Source organism: Mchenga conophoros, linkage group LG17, assembly GCF_057382185.1.
Source record: "Mchenga conophoros isolate Kocher_MC1m ecotype Shallow Benthic linkage group LG17, M_conophoros_male_GT1.1, whole genome shotgun sequence".
In the NCBI taxonomy this organism is placed as follows: domain Eukaryota; kingdom Metazoa; phylum Chordata; class Actinopteri; order Cichliformes; family Cichlidae; genus Mchenga; species Mchenga conophoros.
In genome coordinates, this window is record NC_140542.1 from 21,129,908 (window position 1) to 21,147,062 (window position 17,155).

A 17,155-nucleotide genomic window follows, 5' to 3' on the forward strand; every position below is an offset into this window, starting at 1 on the left:
TGCTCTAGTAGACATGCTGTACCAATACGGCTTCCATGTTGGCTACAAGTGCAAATGAGGTACCTTTGAGTCTTCTATGGTTTCAAAGAGGCTGTGCAGCTTTGATGGGTAAAATCCTAAAAAAAAAAACCAAAAAAAAAAACCTCCTCTCAGCTGAAACTACCCAGTCATTAAACAGCTGCTTCTTTTTCACATTCCCCAGTTAATCAGGACAAAACAGACAAAACATGCAGACAGATGTAAGATTGTTCAGTTTAATGGGTGCAAATATTCGAGCAGATGGACTATGTACAGTTTATAATGTGGATATTTCAACAATCAGAAAGAACACCAGGCTGTTCAGTTATAGCAGCAACTTTCACATGGCCGCTCAGCTTCCCTTTAACCACACAAGAGGCACTTTTTATCCCTAATCTGTGCAGACGTGACCACTTCACAGGAACATTTCCTCATAAAGTAGCTCCATACTGCAGGTATGCACCATTAGATACTTCAACATGACTGTAGCTGAACTACAGAGAACCGGAGTCTGTAAACATAAGTTTATAAAATATATACTTCAAAAGTTACTGTAGGTAAACTACAGAGGCCGGAGTCTTGATAAACACATACACACACACACACACACACACACGCACGCACACACACACACGCGCGCGCACACACACGCACACAGAGTTAAATAACACATTTTCAAATGTCAGAAACAACATATCGAGGATGTATTTCTAGACTGTGTGGTTTTAGTGCTCGTGTTTTGTCCAATGCTATGTGCACACCCATCCCTAAAGAGCAGTTTTTAAAGTATTCCCTCTGTGTAGTAAAAAAGTAAAAGTCCTGCCCTCAAACCCAGACCACCAGTCTGTGGTTTGGTGTGGGAGGTTTGTTCATTGGAGTAAAAATATCCCCCTGCTCGGCTCGGCTCCTCATCTTCAAGGAAACAGCATCTTTTCTTTGTTAGTCCCATACATAAGATCCCTTTTTGCTCTTTAGTGCTGATTATATTAGAAGTTTTTTTAAAAAAAAGAAAAAGTGCTTTTAACTGGAAAAACAAATACACACTAACATACCACTGACTAGAAAAAATGTCCAAAGTCAGTAAAGAAAACCAGTGAAAACAAGAAAAAGGCTCCCGTGTAACAGAGGTGATAAAGACTTCACAGTCTGAGAATCCAAGTTTTAAACAGAAAAAAAAATCCCAGTGAAAATCTATCCAACCTTAAATCCAAAGAGGCTTGAGAGCCTCCAGATTAAACTAATGCTTTTGGTAAAAAGGCTAAAAAAACTCTGGACGTTCACAATCGGACTCGTATCACAAACAAAGCTGAGACAGGAAGCTAAATAAATGTTTTTTTCCAAACTTTTTGGAGAGATTTAAAGCAGTTTAGCTCAGCTGCACTGTCTATCTGTAAATCTGTAAAAGTCTGTCTTTATCCACTCAATAGAGGGAGCTATAACGAAACAACCTCCACCAGCAGGTAAAAACTGAGGATAAATCCAGAAAACAAACAAGAGTTCATCAAGACTTTTTCAGCAACCCCAGTTTCCTCAGTGCCTCTCTGCGTGATTCATTCATCTCCCCTCGACCAGAAAACTGCACCGTGATGCCTTGGGGACGGAACATCGAGTTGGATCTTCGCCTGTTGTCTGCGGACAAGGACGTCGCAGGTTTCTGGGGAACAATGTGCCGAGGAGGTCTCGGGGCCGGTGTTGGGGCTGGAGGTTTGGAACCCCTTGCTGGGTTTTCTGAAGTGCGATATAAGCCGGTGACTGGGTTGAAGTTTCGGCTCCTTCCTCCGTAGCTGTTGTGCTCGGGCTGCAGCAGCTCTGATTTGTAGGGCAAGGTTTGACCCCTGTCCATGTGTGAGCTAAGGATGTCGGGAAGCTCGGTCCTGGAGCCAGATAGGGAACCGGGGGTCATGACTTTGCTCTTTCCCCCGTAGGTGTTGGGATCACTGGGGTTGGAGAGTGCAGAAGCGTGGGTTCTGGGTTCATGGCTTGTTGTTGAGGGTGCAGATTCACTCTTGGAACCAACAGAAGGGTGGACCACGATGGATTTTCCTCCGTAGCTGTTAAGTGCCAACGAGGTCACCTCAGATGGCTGTTGGGGGATGGATACTTTGTTTTCCACAGGAGGTGGATAGGAGCTGCTCTGTGCAACAGCTGGACGCGACAGGCTTGGTTGGGGGTTTCTGTCGTCATTGCTCCTAGAGGAAGATGTCCTCCGAACCTCAGGTTTCCTGTCAGCATGAATCAGGGTCTGAGGTGGGGTAGTGACATGGGCTTTGGGCGATTTGGGCCCAGTCTCAGTTGTTGTTGGATGATGAGCCTCCAGTGGTGTGGGACTGCTGCCTGCACCTGTAAGAGGAACCAGCGGGGTAATGTTAGGGGTGATTTGGACTGGCATACCCCCAGACATAGCTCGATTTCTGGTTAGGCCTAGCTTAGACAGGGCCTCCATTCTAGATTTGTTTGGTGTGGGGTCACTGAAGGAAATGCTGCGAGTAGGAACATTTCGAGGCTTCTTCCCTACAATGTGTAGAGAATCGTCCTGCAGCAGAGGTTGATTCATACCTAGGTTTGCCAGCATATGCGCCTGTTTCTCCTGGATGCTCACATTAGGTGGTGGCTGGTTTTGACGGTCCTTGCTGCCAACGATCATGTTGATGTTGTCAGGGTAGTGGGTAGGCTTGGCAGATGTAGGAGGACCCTGCTTCACTGGATGATCTGTGCTTGGCTTTTCATCCACGCTGAGGTGGTGGAGTGAAGGAAGGAAGTTAGCTGTTCCTCCGGACTGGTTCTCAGCTATCTTCTTGGCAATCAGCACGGGGGTGGGGACACTGCCTGCCAGGTGGTAGGGTGTGTTCGTCTGCCCGGACATGCCACTCGGGAGGGGAGGGTTGTACTCTGAAGGCAAGCTGTCCATCGGATTGTGCCTTGGCTTTGTCTCAAAGTGGCTTTCAGGGGGTGGCACCATAGTCTGAAAGCCTGGTAGAAACAAATTGAAGAAGTTTCAGTCACCGTGATTTAGTAGTTTAGAGATGTAATTTAATAATCTGCTTCATCTACATAAACAATTTTAAATATTGTAACTGACTACCCCGAACACAAACGCCAACTGCTGTACGCTACCTCGATGGTTGGGACTGAAGATCGGCTCTTTAGAGTGCACCGAATCTGCTTCCTTGTGGACCAAGTCAATAATATCGTGATCTTTGGGGTTGGTATCGTAGGGGTTGGCGCTCATAGCCACAGGTCTAGTGACCTCTTGAGTGGCGTTTTCAAAGGGCCTTGCTCGCACAAGCCTCCAGTCGTCCTCCTCTAAACTTGCCTCCAGCGAATCAATGGTTTTCTCAAAGAACTGGATGCAGTCCTGCTCCTCTTGACTCAGGTCTTGATCATCCTGTGAAGAGATATAAAACATTTCTGCTATGTCTTCTTTGTTCCTTAACATTTTTGCCTCAAAGGTTAAAGAGTCAGGTTACTGTGAATCACTGTAGCACACACAGAGAGAGGTTTCTCCACTATTTATAAAGGGAGGGGAAGATTTGAAGGTTGCCACTTAAGAGGGAGGCACTCTGGGTTTCTGATTTAAACACTTTACACACCATTTTTCTTGTTCTTGTTTGTTTTAGTGTGCAAAAATATTTGTGTACTTCCTGTATGTGAAAGTACATACAAAGTATGAAAAAAAGATTTTGACATTTTGAAACATTTTTAAATAGAACAAGCGAGTATTTGCTGAATCATCCTTTTTTATTCTTCATGATTCAGTGATAAATGTTATTGGTTCACCGTCACCTGACCTGTGCTTCTGTAAAAATGTATCTGCACCTCATGTGCTTGCAAGCGACTACACATAGATAAATGCAGGTAATGGTGTTGGCCACGTGCATGAGCTACGCCGTAGCCTTTACATAGATTCACTGCAGATCTATTTATGAAGTGTTACTCTAATAATGACGATAATTTACTAACTGGATTTCAGGATTTATTTAATATTACCTCAAACTAGTGACTGAGCTAGTAAAGCTATCAGGATATCATTTTACTGAGGTCAAAGGGCAAGAGAGCTGAGAGTCATTTTCCCACTCGCCCCCTGCTGACCAATGAAAAGAATACATTGGCTGATTTTTTTTTCAGCAGTCATCTTGGCTTCATGGCAGAAATTGAGGAGGCGGGATTGCCAGACACCACCTGTCATTTTGTTAGTGCACTGTCTCCAAACCAAACATTACAGGTCTCACTACCATGTGTTAAACCTTCCTGTTCACTCTCGCTAATAATTCTGTCACACTTGTCTTCACCAATCCACTCGGCCTGCACTCTCTTCTTCACCTCTCCTGTGCACTGTCCGTTGCTGCGGATGATTGACTCTCGGGTATTTAAATTTATCCACCTTGTTCTTTCTGCCTGCCGCTCATGCACACACACACATATTCAGTATTGCTTTTATTCCTCTTCTCTGCAGAAAATACCTCCACTTTGTTTAGTTTGGCACTAGCACAGCAGCTCTTTTTCCATTTACGGTAAGTTCAAATCTAGGCATGTGTTCAGTTTTGAAGATATCAAAGTTGAATGTTTCTCTAAATATACAATTTTTTTTTTTAAAAGGGCCTTAAAGCTGAGTTCTTTCCTGCAGCCAGCAGGCTGACTTTCATATGTGCTCTGCTCTAGTTTCCAAGAATCAGAAGAGTCAGAAAGGTGGATTATCCAAATATGCTCCCAGGTGTGCAACAATGGCAAAAAGGCTTGACTTGAGGGTTTCGCAGAATTTCTCAAACCTGCCTGTGACCTCACAGTCACTACATCTGCCCATTTTCCTGTTTATGACTGAAACATACTGAAAAAAGACTGATTATTGTTCTTAATGCAAAACAAGACAAAAAGGCCTGCTGTGGTGCTGCTTATGTCTCCTCATCACTGAGCTCCACATATATGGGTGCGAACGTTCCAGGTATGACTCTCACACAGTAGGCATGTGTAGAGGGAACACAGACTTGTTTGTTCTTCCAGACTTCTTTTCCCACCCTGTTTCTGGCTCAGCTGGCCCTCCCTCTCTCTCCTGCTGGACGGCTCCCTCACCTCTTCCTCTTCACCTCCACATACTCAGAACCACCACAGCAGGGTATCCAGTGACAGCACTCAGTGGCAGTGGCTGCTGATTTTGCTGAGGTCTTTCTGTGGTCCTGATAGGATCGAGGCCACCTATTTAAACCAAACCACATGGCTTTAGGGGATCCCCTGACACAATGTGTAATGGACTTAAAAAATAAATAAGAAAAAAAGCCTTGTTATGTGAACAAAGTGGTTCGTTATCATTTTAAATTACAGCTGGCAACTCTATGAAAGAGTCTAAACTCTATTTTCTTTCAAAGCTCTTCAATAAAACAGATTTTTGCACGTGTCACCCGTGACTTTCGCTGGTTCAAATGTTCAGTGTTTCTACAAACTTGACTTCGCAAAGAAAACTCAAACACAAAAAAATCTGAATTGAGACATCTTAATTACTGAACTGGGATTCATGACCCAGGACTTACACGTGAGTACCACTGCTCTGAAAAGTGGACAGCAGGACTTTTACACCTTATTTGTTCTCTGTGAAGGTAATGACCTTCAGGCTGCAGTTGAAATGAAAAGTGCTACGACCAGATTACCGAGATACCTGCAAAGACAAAGACACCTGCAGCAACACCCTCGTGAAACTAATAAGAGACAAACATGCAGATCTGCTGGTTTCAGCTGCCATGAAAGTCGTCCATTGTAGCGAAGCAGCTCAGGACCTAAAAAACTGCAGCTTAACCGGTTCGGCTGTGTCATGTGCTGATAATGAATCTCATCCCTGAGGCATGTGAAGGGATTAAGTTGTTAGGCAGGTGTAGCTTCCTAGCTTCTGAAATGACTGGCTGCGTTGTGTAAACATGACGTCGAGGCCTTATCCAGCGTGAAAATGCAGCTTGAACAATTGGGTGTTCACCTGATACGCAGACTCTGTTTGCTGTGGTTAATAGGACAAAAAGAACAGGACTGCTCTTTTCTCTGCCATGATGTGACTCCTCGGCCTCCTTTAGCAGTAATGATATCTGTAACAAATGTAGCATATTTGCAGCTCTGGAGGCCAGGATTACTGAATTGGAGACTCGGCTTCGCACCCTTCATTCACCCGCAGCTAGCCAGGCCCCTGTAGCTGGTGCAGCCGAAAATAGCGTAGGCCCCGCTAGCTGTTCCCCGGCAGGTCCCAAGCAGCTGGGGAATCAGGGCGGCTGGGTCACGGTGAGGAGGAAGCATAGTCCTAAACAGAAGCCCCAGGTACACCACCAACCCGTTCATGTGTCTAACCGTTTTTCCCCACTCGGCGACACACCCGCCGGGGGTCAAACTCTGGTAATTGGCGATTCTGTTCTCAGACATGTGAAGCTAGAGACACCGGCAACCATAGTCAATTGTCTTCCAGGGGCCAGAGCAGGCGACATTGAAGGAAATTTAAAACTGCTGGCTAAGGGTAAACGTAAATTCAGTAAAATCATAATTCACGTCGGCAGTAATGACACCCGGTTACGCCAATCGGAGGTCACTAAAATCAATATTGAATCGGTGTGCAACTTTGCCAAAACAATGTCGGACTCTGTAGTTTTCTCTGGTCCCCTCCCCAATCAGACCAGGAGTGACATGTTTAGCCGCATGTTCTCCTTAAATTGCTGGCTGTCTGAGTGGTGTCCCAGAAACGATGTGGGCTTCATAGATAATTGGCAAACCTTCTGGAGGAAACCTGGTCTTGTTAGGAGAGACGGCATCCATCCCACTTTGGATGGAGCAGCTCTCATTTCTAGAAATATGGACAAATTTATTAAACCCCCCAAAATATGACTATCCAGAGTTGGGACCAGGAAGCAGAGTTGCAGTCTTACACGCTTCTCTGCAGCTTCTCTCCTCCTGCTACCCCCCCAAAAACCCATCTCCATAGAGACTGTGTCAGCTTCCAAAAAGACAAAAAACAAACTAAAAACCAGCGACAAACAACTTAAACATAAACAATCACAAAGAAAGAACAATACAGTATCCACATCTGAACCAAAGAGTAAAACAGTGAAATGTGGATTATTAAATATTAGGTCTCTCTCCTCCAAGTCTCTGTTAGTACATGACTTAATAATTGATCAACAAATTGATTTACTCTGCCTTACAGAAACCTGGTTGCAGCAGGATGATTATGTTAGTTTAAATGAATCAACACCCCCGAGCCATTCTAACTACCAGAAATCTCGAAGCACAGGCCGAGGGGGCGGTGTGGCAGCAATTTTTCACACCAGCCTATTAATTAATGAAAGACCAAGACAGACTTTTAATTCATTTGAAAGCCTGATGCTTAACATTGTCCACCCCAGCTGTGAAACTCAGAAACCAGTCTTACTTGTTATCATCTATCGTCCACCTGGGCCTTACACAGAGTTTCTGTCTGATTTCTCAGACTTTATATCTAATTTAGTTCTGAGCTCAGATAAAATAATTATTGTGGGTGATTTTAACATCCATGTAGATGCTAAAAATGACAGCCTCAACATGGCATTTAATCTGTTATTAGACTCAATTGGTTTCTCTCAAAATGTAAAAGAACCCACCCACCACTTTAATCACACTCTAGATCTTGTTTTAACATATGGCATCGAACCTGAACATTTAACAGTGTTTCCTGAAAACCCTCTCCTGTCTGATCATTTCCTGATAACATTTACTTTTACAATAATTGATTACACAGCGGTGAAGAGTAGACTTTATCAAAGTAGATGTCTTTCTGAAAGCACTGTAACTAAGTTTAAGAATATAATCCACCCACTGTTATCATCTCCAATGCCCTGTACCAACACAGAGCAAAGCAGCTATCTGAACGCTACCCCAACAGAGGTCGATTATCTTGTTAATAATTTCACCTCCTCACTACGTACGACTCTGGATACTGTAGCTCCTGTGAAAACTAAGGTCTCTAATCAGAAGTACCTGACTCCGTGGTATAATTCTGAAACACGTACCCTAAAGCAGATGACTCGTAATCTGGAGAGGAAATGGCGTGTCACAAATCTAGAGGATCATCATTTAGCCTGGAGAAATAGTTTGCTGCTTTATAAGAAAGCCCTCCGCAAAGCCAGAACATCTTACTATTCATCACTGATTGAAGAAAATAAGAACAACCCTAGGTTTCTCTTCAGCACTGTAGCCAGGCTGACAAAAAGTCAGAGCTCTTTTGAGCCAACCATCCCTTTAACGTTAACTAGTAATGACTTCATGAACTTCTTCACAAATAAAATTTTTATCATTAGAGAAAAAATTACCAATAATCATCCCACAGATGTAATATCATCTACAGCTACTCTTAGTACCATTGATATTAAGTTAGACTCTTTTTCTCCAATTGATCTTTCTGAGTTAACTTCAATAATTACTTCCTCCAAACCATCAACGTGTCTTTTAGACCCCATTCCTACAAAACTGCTCAAAGAAGTCCTGCCATTAATTAATTCTTCGATCTTAAATATGATCAACCTATCTCTAATAATCGGCTATGTACCACAGGCCTTCAAGCTGGCTGTAGTTAAACCTTTACTCAAAAAGCCATCTCTAGACCCAGCAGTCTTAGCTAATTATAGGCCAATCTCCAACCTTCCTTTCATATCAAAAATCCTTGAAAGAGTAGTTGTCAAACAGCTAACAGATCATCTGCAGAGGAATGGTTTATTTGAAGAGTTTCAGTCAGGTTTCAGAGCTCAGCACAGCACAGAAACAGCTTTAGTGAAGGTTACAAATGATCTTCTTATGGCCTCTGACAGTGGACTCATCTCTGTGCTTGTCCTGCTAGACCTCAGTGCAGCGTTCGATACTGTTGATCATAATATCCTATTAGAGCGATTAGAACATGCTGTAGGTATTACAAGTACTGCGCTGCAGTGGTTTGTATCATATCTATCTAATAGACTCCAATTCGTGCATGTAAATGGAGAGTCCTCTTCACACACTGAGGTTAATTATGGAGTTCCACAGGGTTCAGTGCTAGGACCAATTCTGTTTACATTATACATGCTTCCCTTAGGCAGTATCATTAGAAGACATAGCATACATTTTCACTGCTATGCAGATGACACCCAGCTCTATCTGTCCATGAAGCCAGATAACACACACCAATTAGTTAAACTGCAGGAATGTCTTAAAGACATAAAGACCTGGATGGCCGCTAACTTTCTGCTTCTTAATTCAGATAAAACTGAGGTTATTGTACTCGGCCCTGAAAATCTTAGAAATATGGTATCTAATCAGATTCTTACTCTGGATGGCATTACCTTGGCCTCCAGTAACGCGGTGAGGAACCTTGGAGTCATTTTTGACCAGGACATGTCCTTCAACGCACATATTAAACAAATATGTAAGACTGCTTTCTTCCATTTGCGCAACATCTCTAAAATTAGAAATATCCTGTCTCAGAGTGACGCTGAAAAACTAGTTCATGCATTTATTACTTCCAGGCTGGACTACTGTAATTCATTATTATCAGGATGTCCAAAAAACTCACTGAAAAGCCTTCAGCTAATCCAAAATGCTGCAGCAAGAGTCCTGACAGGGACTAGAAAGAGAGAGCATATTTCTCCTGTTTTGGCTTCCCTTCATTGGCTTCCTGTTAAATCCAGAATTGAATTCAAAATCCTGCTCCTCACATACAAGGTCTTAAATAATCAGGCCCCATCTTATCTTAATGACCTTGTAGTACCATATCACCCTATTAGAGCGCTCCGCTCTCGCTCTGCAGGCCTACTTGTTGTTCCTAGAGTATTTAAAAGTAGAATGGGAGGGAGAGCCTTCAGTTTTCAGGCCCCTCTTCTGTGGAACCAGCTTCCAGTTTGGATTCGGGAGACAGACACTATCTCTACTTTTAAGATTAGGCTTAAAACTTTCCTTTTTTCTAAAGCATATAGTTAGGGCTGGACCAGGTGACCCTGAATCCTCCCTTTGTTATGCTGCAATAGATGTAGGCTGCCGGGGGATTCCCATGATGCATTGAGTTTTTCCTTTCCAGTCACCTTTCTCACTCACTATGTATTAATAGACCTCTCTGCATTGAATCATATCTGTTATTAACCTCTGTCTCTCTTCCACAGCATGTCTTTATCCTGTCTTCCTTCTCTCACCCCAACCGGTCGCAGCAGATGGCCGCCCCTCCCTGAGCCTGGTTCTGCCGGAGGTTTCTTCCTGTTAAAAGGGAGTTTTTCCTTCCCACTGTCGCCAAAGTGCTTGCTCATAGGGGGTCATATGATTGTTGGGTTTTTCTCTGTATCTATGAAGCGCCTTGAGGCGACTTTTGTTGTGATTTGGCGCTATATAAATAAAATTGAATTGAATTGAATTGAATTGAATTGAATGTGACCCGCTATTGACCACACAGGGGAATACTCGTGCAGGAGCCAATTAGCAGCTTTTTCTAAAGGCTGGTGGTCTTTTATAGTTGAAAAATAGCTCCAAAATGACTGTTTTACCAACAGGAAGACTGATATTGCTGATTCCCTAAGAGAACGTTAGACATCTACATCTGTCCCTGTGCAGAGATAACAGCCAAGATCAGAGTGACCTCCAGTTTTATTTCAATTCAACTTGGCTGCAAAGCCATGCTCCTTTTGTTCCTCTGTTCAGGGGCAAAATACAAAAAAAAAAAAAAAAAAAACCCAGACAGTAAGACCTCTTCTGGTTGAGCAGGTTACCCTTATGCTGAAGGCTGACACAGGGGACTATTGCCCCATGGACACAACTGAACTACTCAATGGACCGATTCTTCTTTAAGATAGAAAAACTGTTGTTTCATGTCACCAGGTTTTGACAGATTAAAAACTCTAATGGGACTTTCCCCCCTTCCCTGACTTCTCTTGTGGTAACAAAGTTATTACAATTGCTTTAATTAAAAAACCAAAAAAAAAACCCAAATCTGTTTAGTTTTAGCCTGTTTCCTGTGTCGGTTTGCTCATAAGAATGTGTGCTAAATTACAGAGAAGCAACAAAAAACTCAGCTGTGAGTAAACCAGAGTGGTTTTTGAGTACTCACGCCTGGTCTGGAGCTCCCATTGACCTTGTAGTAGAGGTGAGATTTTTCCTGCAGACGGAAGTCCATGTCTGGTTCTGCTCTGTAGAATCATCTAATCTGCATCTGAACGAGAGTCTGCAGACACAGAGGAGAGCATGTCAGCTCAGGCTTTAGACTTCACTGAAGGCTCAGTGTCAAGCTGTTTTTTTTGCTCCTGGCTCCATGTGATATCAGGAGTATGAGCTGCAGCCAATCAGAATGAAGTTGGCTTAAAGGGGAGGAGCTAAAACAGCTGCTCTAGAATGAAAGAGTATTGATAGTGCAGTTGGCTTGACATAGATACATATCAAGGGTTGTGCTTTTTTTTGGGTGGGTGAGGGTGGGGGGGTAAATGTTTGGATTTTTTGTGAAATATTGGACATGTTTACATATTTTGGCCTCAAACCAAGAAGGGAGGTTTTAAAATTACTCGCAACTTCTTAGGTGCTACTGCTGCTGTATAATCAATAAAAATATCTTTCAGCCACCTGGTTTTGTTATTACATGCAAGATTTCTACATCAAGTTTGTAGCAGATTTACATTTGGCCCAATAAAGAAGCAATAAAATGTAAGATTTAAAGACTGCGAGACAAAACTATATTAAGATGAATAAAGTATGCTTGCATTTGTAAATTTATTTGTAAAGCCCTCAGTTTACAGGTTACAGATTTTTTAAATAGTTGGCAGCAGTTGCAGAAAGCAGCAGTTTTCTTGTTGTAAGGTCATAAAGAGCTGGATTAATCTTCAACAGCATTAAAAACCTGTCGGATAAATGTAGTGTTTCCCTCAGGAACGTAACGGAGCACAAGGGTAAATTTAGTCCACAGCACCTGATGGACCAGTTAACCGAGAGCAGGAAGCTGCAGAACAGGATCGCAGAGCCGAAACCAACGAGCTTCTCGGCCGACACATTCCTGCTTGATGCCGCGCTCATGACAAGAACAAAGAGAAATGCTGCTTGATGAGTTTGAAAAGACAGAAATGAGGAAGTGGCTGGAGGGCCAAGAAAAATCTAAGTATAGATGAGGCGGTCACAGTGAATGAATCTGGGTCTGAAACCAGCCCGGGTTCACATGGGTCCTCAGTCACAGCTCAGCAGGGCATTAGGTTTAGTACAAGCACAACACTTTGTTACCTGTCACACAGCTAAACCGGATCTGCAGGTGTGGAGATCAATTATGAACCAATTTATCTCCAAGTTGTGTAAAGAAAACCCCCAAATCAACATAACTCAGATTGAAAGTGTTCAATCGTGAGGCACAGGCTCATTCTGAATATCATTGTTGGGTTAACTGCCAAAAACCTTAGATAAAAAATTAAAAACACTGCAATGGTACTTCTGTTTAAGTCTTGACTACTTGAACCCAGACTGTTCTCTTTCCACCACTGTTAAGCTATTATTGTTATTTTATAAAGACTTCTACTTTCTTCTTCTTCTTCTTCTTCTTCTTCTTTGATTAGATAAAATATGTATCCTTCTAATCTAGAATAATTTCATGGTCACAGTTAGGGAGCAGCTGGGTTGCTCTGGCTCAGGACTTGTAGGTGTTAAATGGTGAGTCAATGATGAAACACAGAGGAGTGTTACTGCACAGTTATGAATGAAACCAAGCCCAGGCAGTTACGCGCACTCATTCCTCTGTTATCAATATTAATATTTCTCCTGAGTCCATTATTTTTAAGCATCTTTAGATTTTCTTTGGTTTATTTACATTTCTCCATGATTATTGATAAATTGATGTAAACGACTATTTTTTAATGTTTTTTTACACTGACATGCTGTAAATGATCTTTACTTTCAACATTTGAAATACAGCACATTTTTAATTACTCGTGAACTTAACTTTTCCTTTAAAGGATAACGAATAATACATACTTTTATGCACACATCCCTGCTCATGGAAATGATTATTAACAGTGAATCCTTTCAGTTTTCACGAGATCGTCACAAACTGATAAAACAGGCTTTACATGTGTCTCTCATTCTTATAGGAAGTCTGTCCATATATTCTGAAGTGTCTTCAGTGTATTGCATTTTAACCTTAAACATCTATCAGACAATCACTAAAAAATAAATTTGCCTTAGAAAACGTTCTTTTCCATTTTACACCTGGACAAAAAACAAAACAACCCCCCCCCCCCCCAAAAAAAAAAAAAAAAAAAAACCTAAATGCGGTGAAATGCAGGAAAGTGAAACTTACCCATAAAATCCTCGCACTAATCATTCTGAAGTTCAAACCAGAAACTGGACAGATGACTTTCCTCCTTCACAGAGAAGGCAGCAACATCAGCCTCTAATCTGGCTGGAAACGATAGTCCGAGCTCCGTGTGCGTAATGACACCATTCGGCTCGTTACGCATTACTTAAAAACACGGGGGAAACTCCACCCCCAGAAGGGTGTGTGTGTGGTTTATTCAGGTGTGTGACACAGTGGAAATATATTACACACACACACATACACACCTCAGAGTATCATAGGGATGGGTTCAGAAGCAGTAGGACATGTGAGCTTTGTTTCGTTTCGTTTAGTTTTGACATGTAACTGAACGCATCACATTCCTGTTATTCTTTTGGGACAATAGAAGAACAATAGAAACAGTTTACATCAAATATAGATCAGCCAGCTCCCTGAATCTGCATCTTTATATATCTATATCATATCTCCACATTACACAGTTACAGAGTGACATATTAACTGACTCCTCCGGAGAATGTGTCGCCGTTTTACACTAAAGAATCCAAATTGTGTGTAAAATACTTAAATTTAGCTCCACAGTCATAAAACGTAATATGACGTCACCGACGGGACTCGCTGTGCTGCTCACTGAGTAACTGTAACTTGCAGATTACTCAGGTTTTGAGTACCCTGATTCCCCCCCCCCCCCAAACTTTATATAGACTGGCTGACAACAACACAAAAAGGAGCACTAAGAAAATAAACGGAAAAAAAAATAAACTCAAACACAAAATGCCAGAGCTTTAAAATCGTTCTAACACACTCAATTATACAAGTATAATGTTTAAAAAGGTGATCGAGGCCTTTTAATTCGTATTGTCCATTATTGAGTAAATATTTTGCATTATATACAAAAGTAAACGGAGAACTTGAATTTATGAACCACTGTTTCCTATCGGTTCCACAAAAAGAACAATTTAAATTGATATCACCTTCAAGTCTCTGATGGTAGTGGTTAGTTGGATAGAACCTATGAAGCATTTTAAAAGAAACGTCCTTTATTGGTCATAAAGAGTTTTTGTGGTAAAAGCCAGACTTTGTGCCACCAGTTATTTTCCACAAAGCTGGACCAGTATGTTTGAGAAGAGGGCGAACATGTGCAGTCTCGAGGAAACAGGATCTAATAGAGGACAGCTCCAGAGACCCGAGGAAGCATTCTTCGCGTCTCCGTGTGCTGGAAGTGCGCACCCACAACAAAACATAGCGTGTCTTTAAACTTGGAAAAATGGGACTTGTTTGCCCCCTGGTGGCTTTTAATTCTTCTTCACTGTTTATCACTGTTCACATGTTCACTTCACTGTTTATCTTCATCCTCACACACAGCCTCTCAGACTGGAATGAATTGAACATTTAAAGATTAAAACCACTGGAGACCTTAATCTCAAGGAATATACCACCTATTTGTTCATTTTACAAATTTAATCTCATACTCAGGGACCTTCAGGAAATGCTATCCCCATTCCCAGCTACAAATTATTATTATTATTATTATTATTAGTAGTAGTAGTAGTAGTAGTAGTAGTAGTAGTAGTGGTAGTACGTTCAATTTTGTTTATTACAACTTAAACTTAATAAACTTGGATTTTTGTCTCTGAATATTATCTCGCTCCTACTACATTTTTAAATTAATTAAAAAAATAATTACTGCGTGTGTTTATTTTATTTGATTATTCATTTTATGTTTTCACAACTTTAACATCGTAAATTGAACAACAATTTAACTATCGTAAAGCATTATTCCCCTCACTGAGCTATATTTTTATTTTATGATACATTTCATATATTGTGCCTTTAGTTGCATAAATCTGAATTTTTATTATCTCAGAATATTATTTCTCTGTCCAAGCACAATATTTTATTTATTTAATTATTATTATAATTATTTTATTTTACAACTTTTAGTTCACAAGTCCAGACTTTTTGAGCTACATATTAATTTGAATGCATTTTTCTTAGTCTTTATTTGTTTCCTCTTTCACGAGCTCTCTCTCTCTCTCTTTTCTTTTTTTTTTTTTTACAATTAAATTAAATGTAATGTCATTTTATTTGTTCATGGGCCTAATGCCGAGTAATGAATTCCTGCTCTCTGCACGGACTGCTCTGTGACGAACTGCTTGGTGGCTCTGTGGTTTCCCAGCGGACCGTGAACGTACCTTCCGTCAGTTGGAGCTCCGCTCTGCGTCAACAGCCGCTCCGGTGAGTGTCTCTCTGTTTGTTTGTCTGTTTTTCGGGCTGTTTCGGCACGTTACCGTGAGGCAGACTGACCGACTGGGCTGCTATGCACGCGGGGGTCCGGTGAGTACACCTTTAAGGCCTCGTTACGGTTTTTATTTTAATCCGTGAGTCGCTGAGTTAAGCGAACTTGCTCAGCACCGCTAGCTTAAGTGCTATATACAAAAAGCATCGATGCGCCCATTATCGGACAGCGTTTCTCTTCTCCCTCAGCATCACTCCGTCACTCACTCAGTTTTCTGAGTTTTAAAGCGAATCCGCAGTTTCATAAATCCGTGCATTCATCTGTTTTATGTAATGAATGAAATTAGCCAGCCCTGGCCAGGCTTAGAGCAGTGGCCGATAATGGAAGCAGGGTTTCCCTCTGCAAGCGATTCCCTGATGTTTACTGAATGAGAAAGACGGATGTGTTTGGGTTTTTGGTTTTTTAGTAGTTCTCTTCTTGTCATGTGCTTTATTTCCGTGTTTTTAACACACCTGTGCCCACACTCACCCTCTTACTAATGTCAAGTAATTGGCCAGCAAACGTTAGCTGCTCAGCTAATCCTTAGCCCGATGTAGCAGCGAAACCCGAAGCTCCGCGCAAAGACGCCGCTGTCATGCATCTTTCAGACGGCGTCAGGTGACAGTCCTTAGCTCTCTAACTTAAGCCACCGCAGGTGCTCACGTATTAATGCATTAGCATGATAGGTAACATCACGTAACGTGCTATCCGCGGCTAATCCAGTGCTAGTTGTCCACAAGGCACCACCTGAGAGCAGGAGTACCTTACCTGGAAGAGTGACCTCAAGCGTACAGGTGACACTGTAAGCGGGGTGCAGGGAGAGCTGGAGGTCGGGTTAATGAGCAGAGACGCTGTTGCAGGTGTAAACTCAGGTGACTAGGGCTGCTCGATTATGGCAAAAATGATAATCACGATTATTTTCACTGAAATTGAGATCACGATTATTTGACGATATTTATTTAACCCTTTAAGACCTACTATAGAACCAAGTCCACCAGAGTTTATATTATTTTTTTACATGCTGTAGTGCCATTTGTGGGAGCATTTCAAGTTGCTATACATCAATACAACTGTTATAGCCCATATTTTAATAATATGTATGCATTAAGTCCATAGTAATTACATAAATTGCAAAAAAGTGCAATAAACTACAAAAAAAATTGAAAATCGCTTTTGTTTTGTTTACATATATTTCTACTTGGAGAAATTTAAGAGGTTTATCCCTCAAAACTTTAAATACAATAAAGTTGCAAAAAAATAGTTTCCCACCACAGGAAATTTATTTTGAGTGTCTTCATAGTTTTATTTTGGAGATACAGCAATTTTTATATACTGCAGGAAAAACAAAAAACAATCCTATGATGCAAATTTGCAAAGAAAACAGCATGTGCATCATTTCACTGTGGGAAGTGTTACGAACAGCTGATCAGATCGGCAAAGCGTGTTTCTGGAATATTATGTTTTTGTTCCTGCAAGCGCTTTTTATGCAATTTTTGCAAAGCTTTATGTGGAACGAAACCGTGACCGAGGACAAGCTGATGGCATAAGATGTAAGTACAACTCCTCCGGTTTCATATGCAAAACAA

At 41.6% G+C, this 17,155-nt stretch overlaps 2 protein-coding genes across 12 annotated transcripts in view; one reads left to right on the top strand and one right to left on the bottom strand.

The window, feature by feature from the left end:
- On the bottom strand, positions 1–16,445 carry proser2 (proline and serine rich 2). 6 transcript variants are annotated; one of them, XM_085253042.1, is made up of 5 exons: positions 13,298–13,726; positions 11,078–11,191; positions 3,133–3,403; positions 2,575–2,988; positions 3–2,358 (listed from the first exon to the last, which is right to left on the bottom strand). In XM_085253042.1, exons 2-5 carry the CDS (start codon positions 11,141–11,143, stop codon positions 1,520–1,522), a joined length of 1,590 nt encoding a protein of 529 aa, XP_085109168.1. In that variant the 5' UTR covers positions 11,144–11,191; positions 13,298–13,726; the 3' UTR covers positions 3–1,519. The 6 variants fall into 6 exon arrangements, with proteins under 6 accessions (XP_085109166.1, XP_085109165.1, XP_085109164.1 ...); XM_085253040.1 differs by lacking the exon at positions 13,298–13,726 and adding an exon at positions 16,338–16,445 and having other exon boundaries at positions 1–2,988; XM_085253039.1 differs by lacking the exon at positions 13,298–13,726 and adding an exon at positions 16,059–16,312 and having other exon boundaries at positions 1–2,988.
- Positions 15,388–17,155, top strand: part of rab3ip (RAB3A interacting protein (rabin3)) — a 15,750-nt gene continuing 13,982 nt past the window's right edge. For 4 of the 6 annotated variants that reach the window (XM_085253043.1, XM_085253047.1, XM_085253048.1 and 1 more), the window contains exon 1: positions 15,389–15,529. The gene's annotated coding sequence lies outside the window, so the exon portion shown is untranslated. Of the gene's footprint in view, positions 15,629–17,155 lie in introns of all 6 variants that reach the window. The other 2 variants (XM_085253050.1, XM_085253045.1) reach the window with 2 other exon arrangements.

Coding starts and splice junctions, on each gene's coding strand:
- proser2 (XM_085253040.1), bottom strand. CDS start 11,143: ATGGACTTCCGTCTGCAGGAAAAATCTCACCTCTACTACAAGGTCAAT. Junction 3,404..11,077: donor ATGGGAGCTCCAGACCAGGC/GTGAGTACTCAA, acceptor ATCTCTTCACAG/GATGATCAAGACCTGAGTCA. Junction 2,989..3,132: donor CTTCAGTCCCAACCATCGAG/GTAGCGTACAGC, acceptor TGTTTCTACCAG/GCTTTCAGACTATGGTGCCA.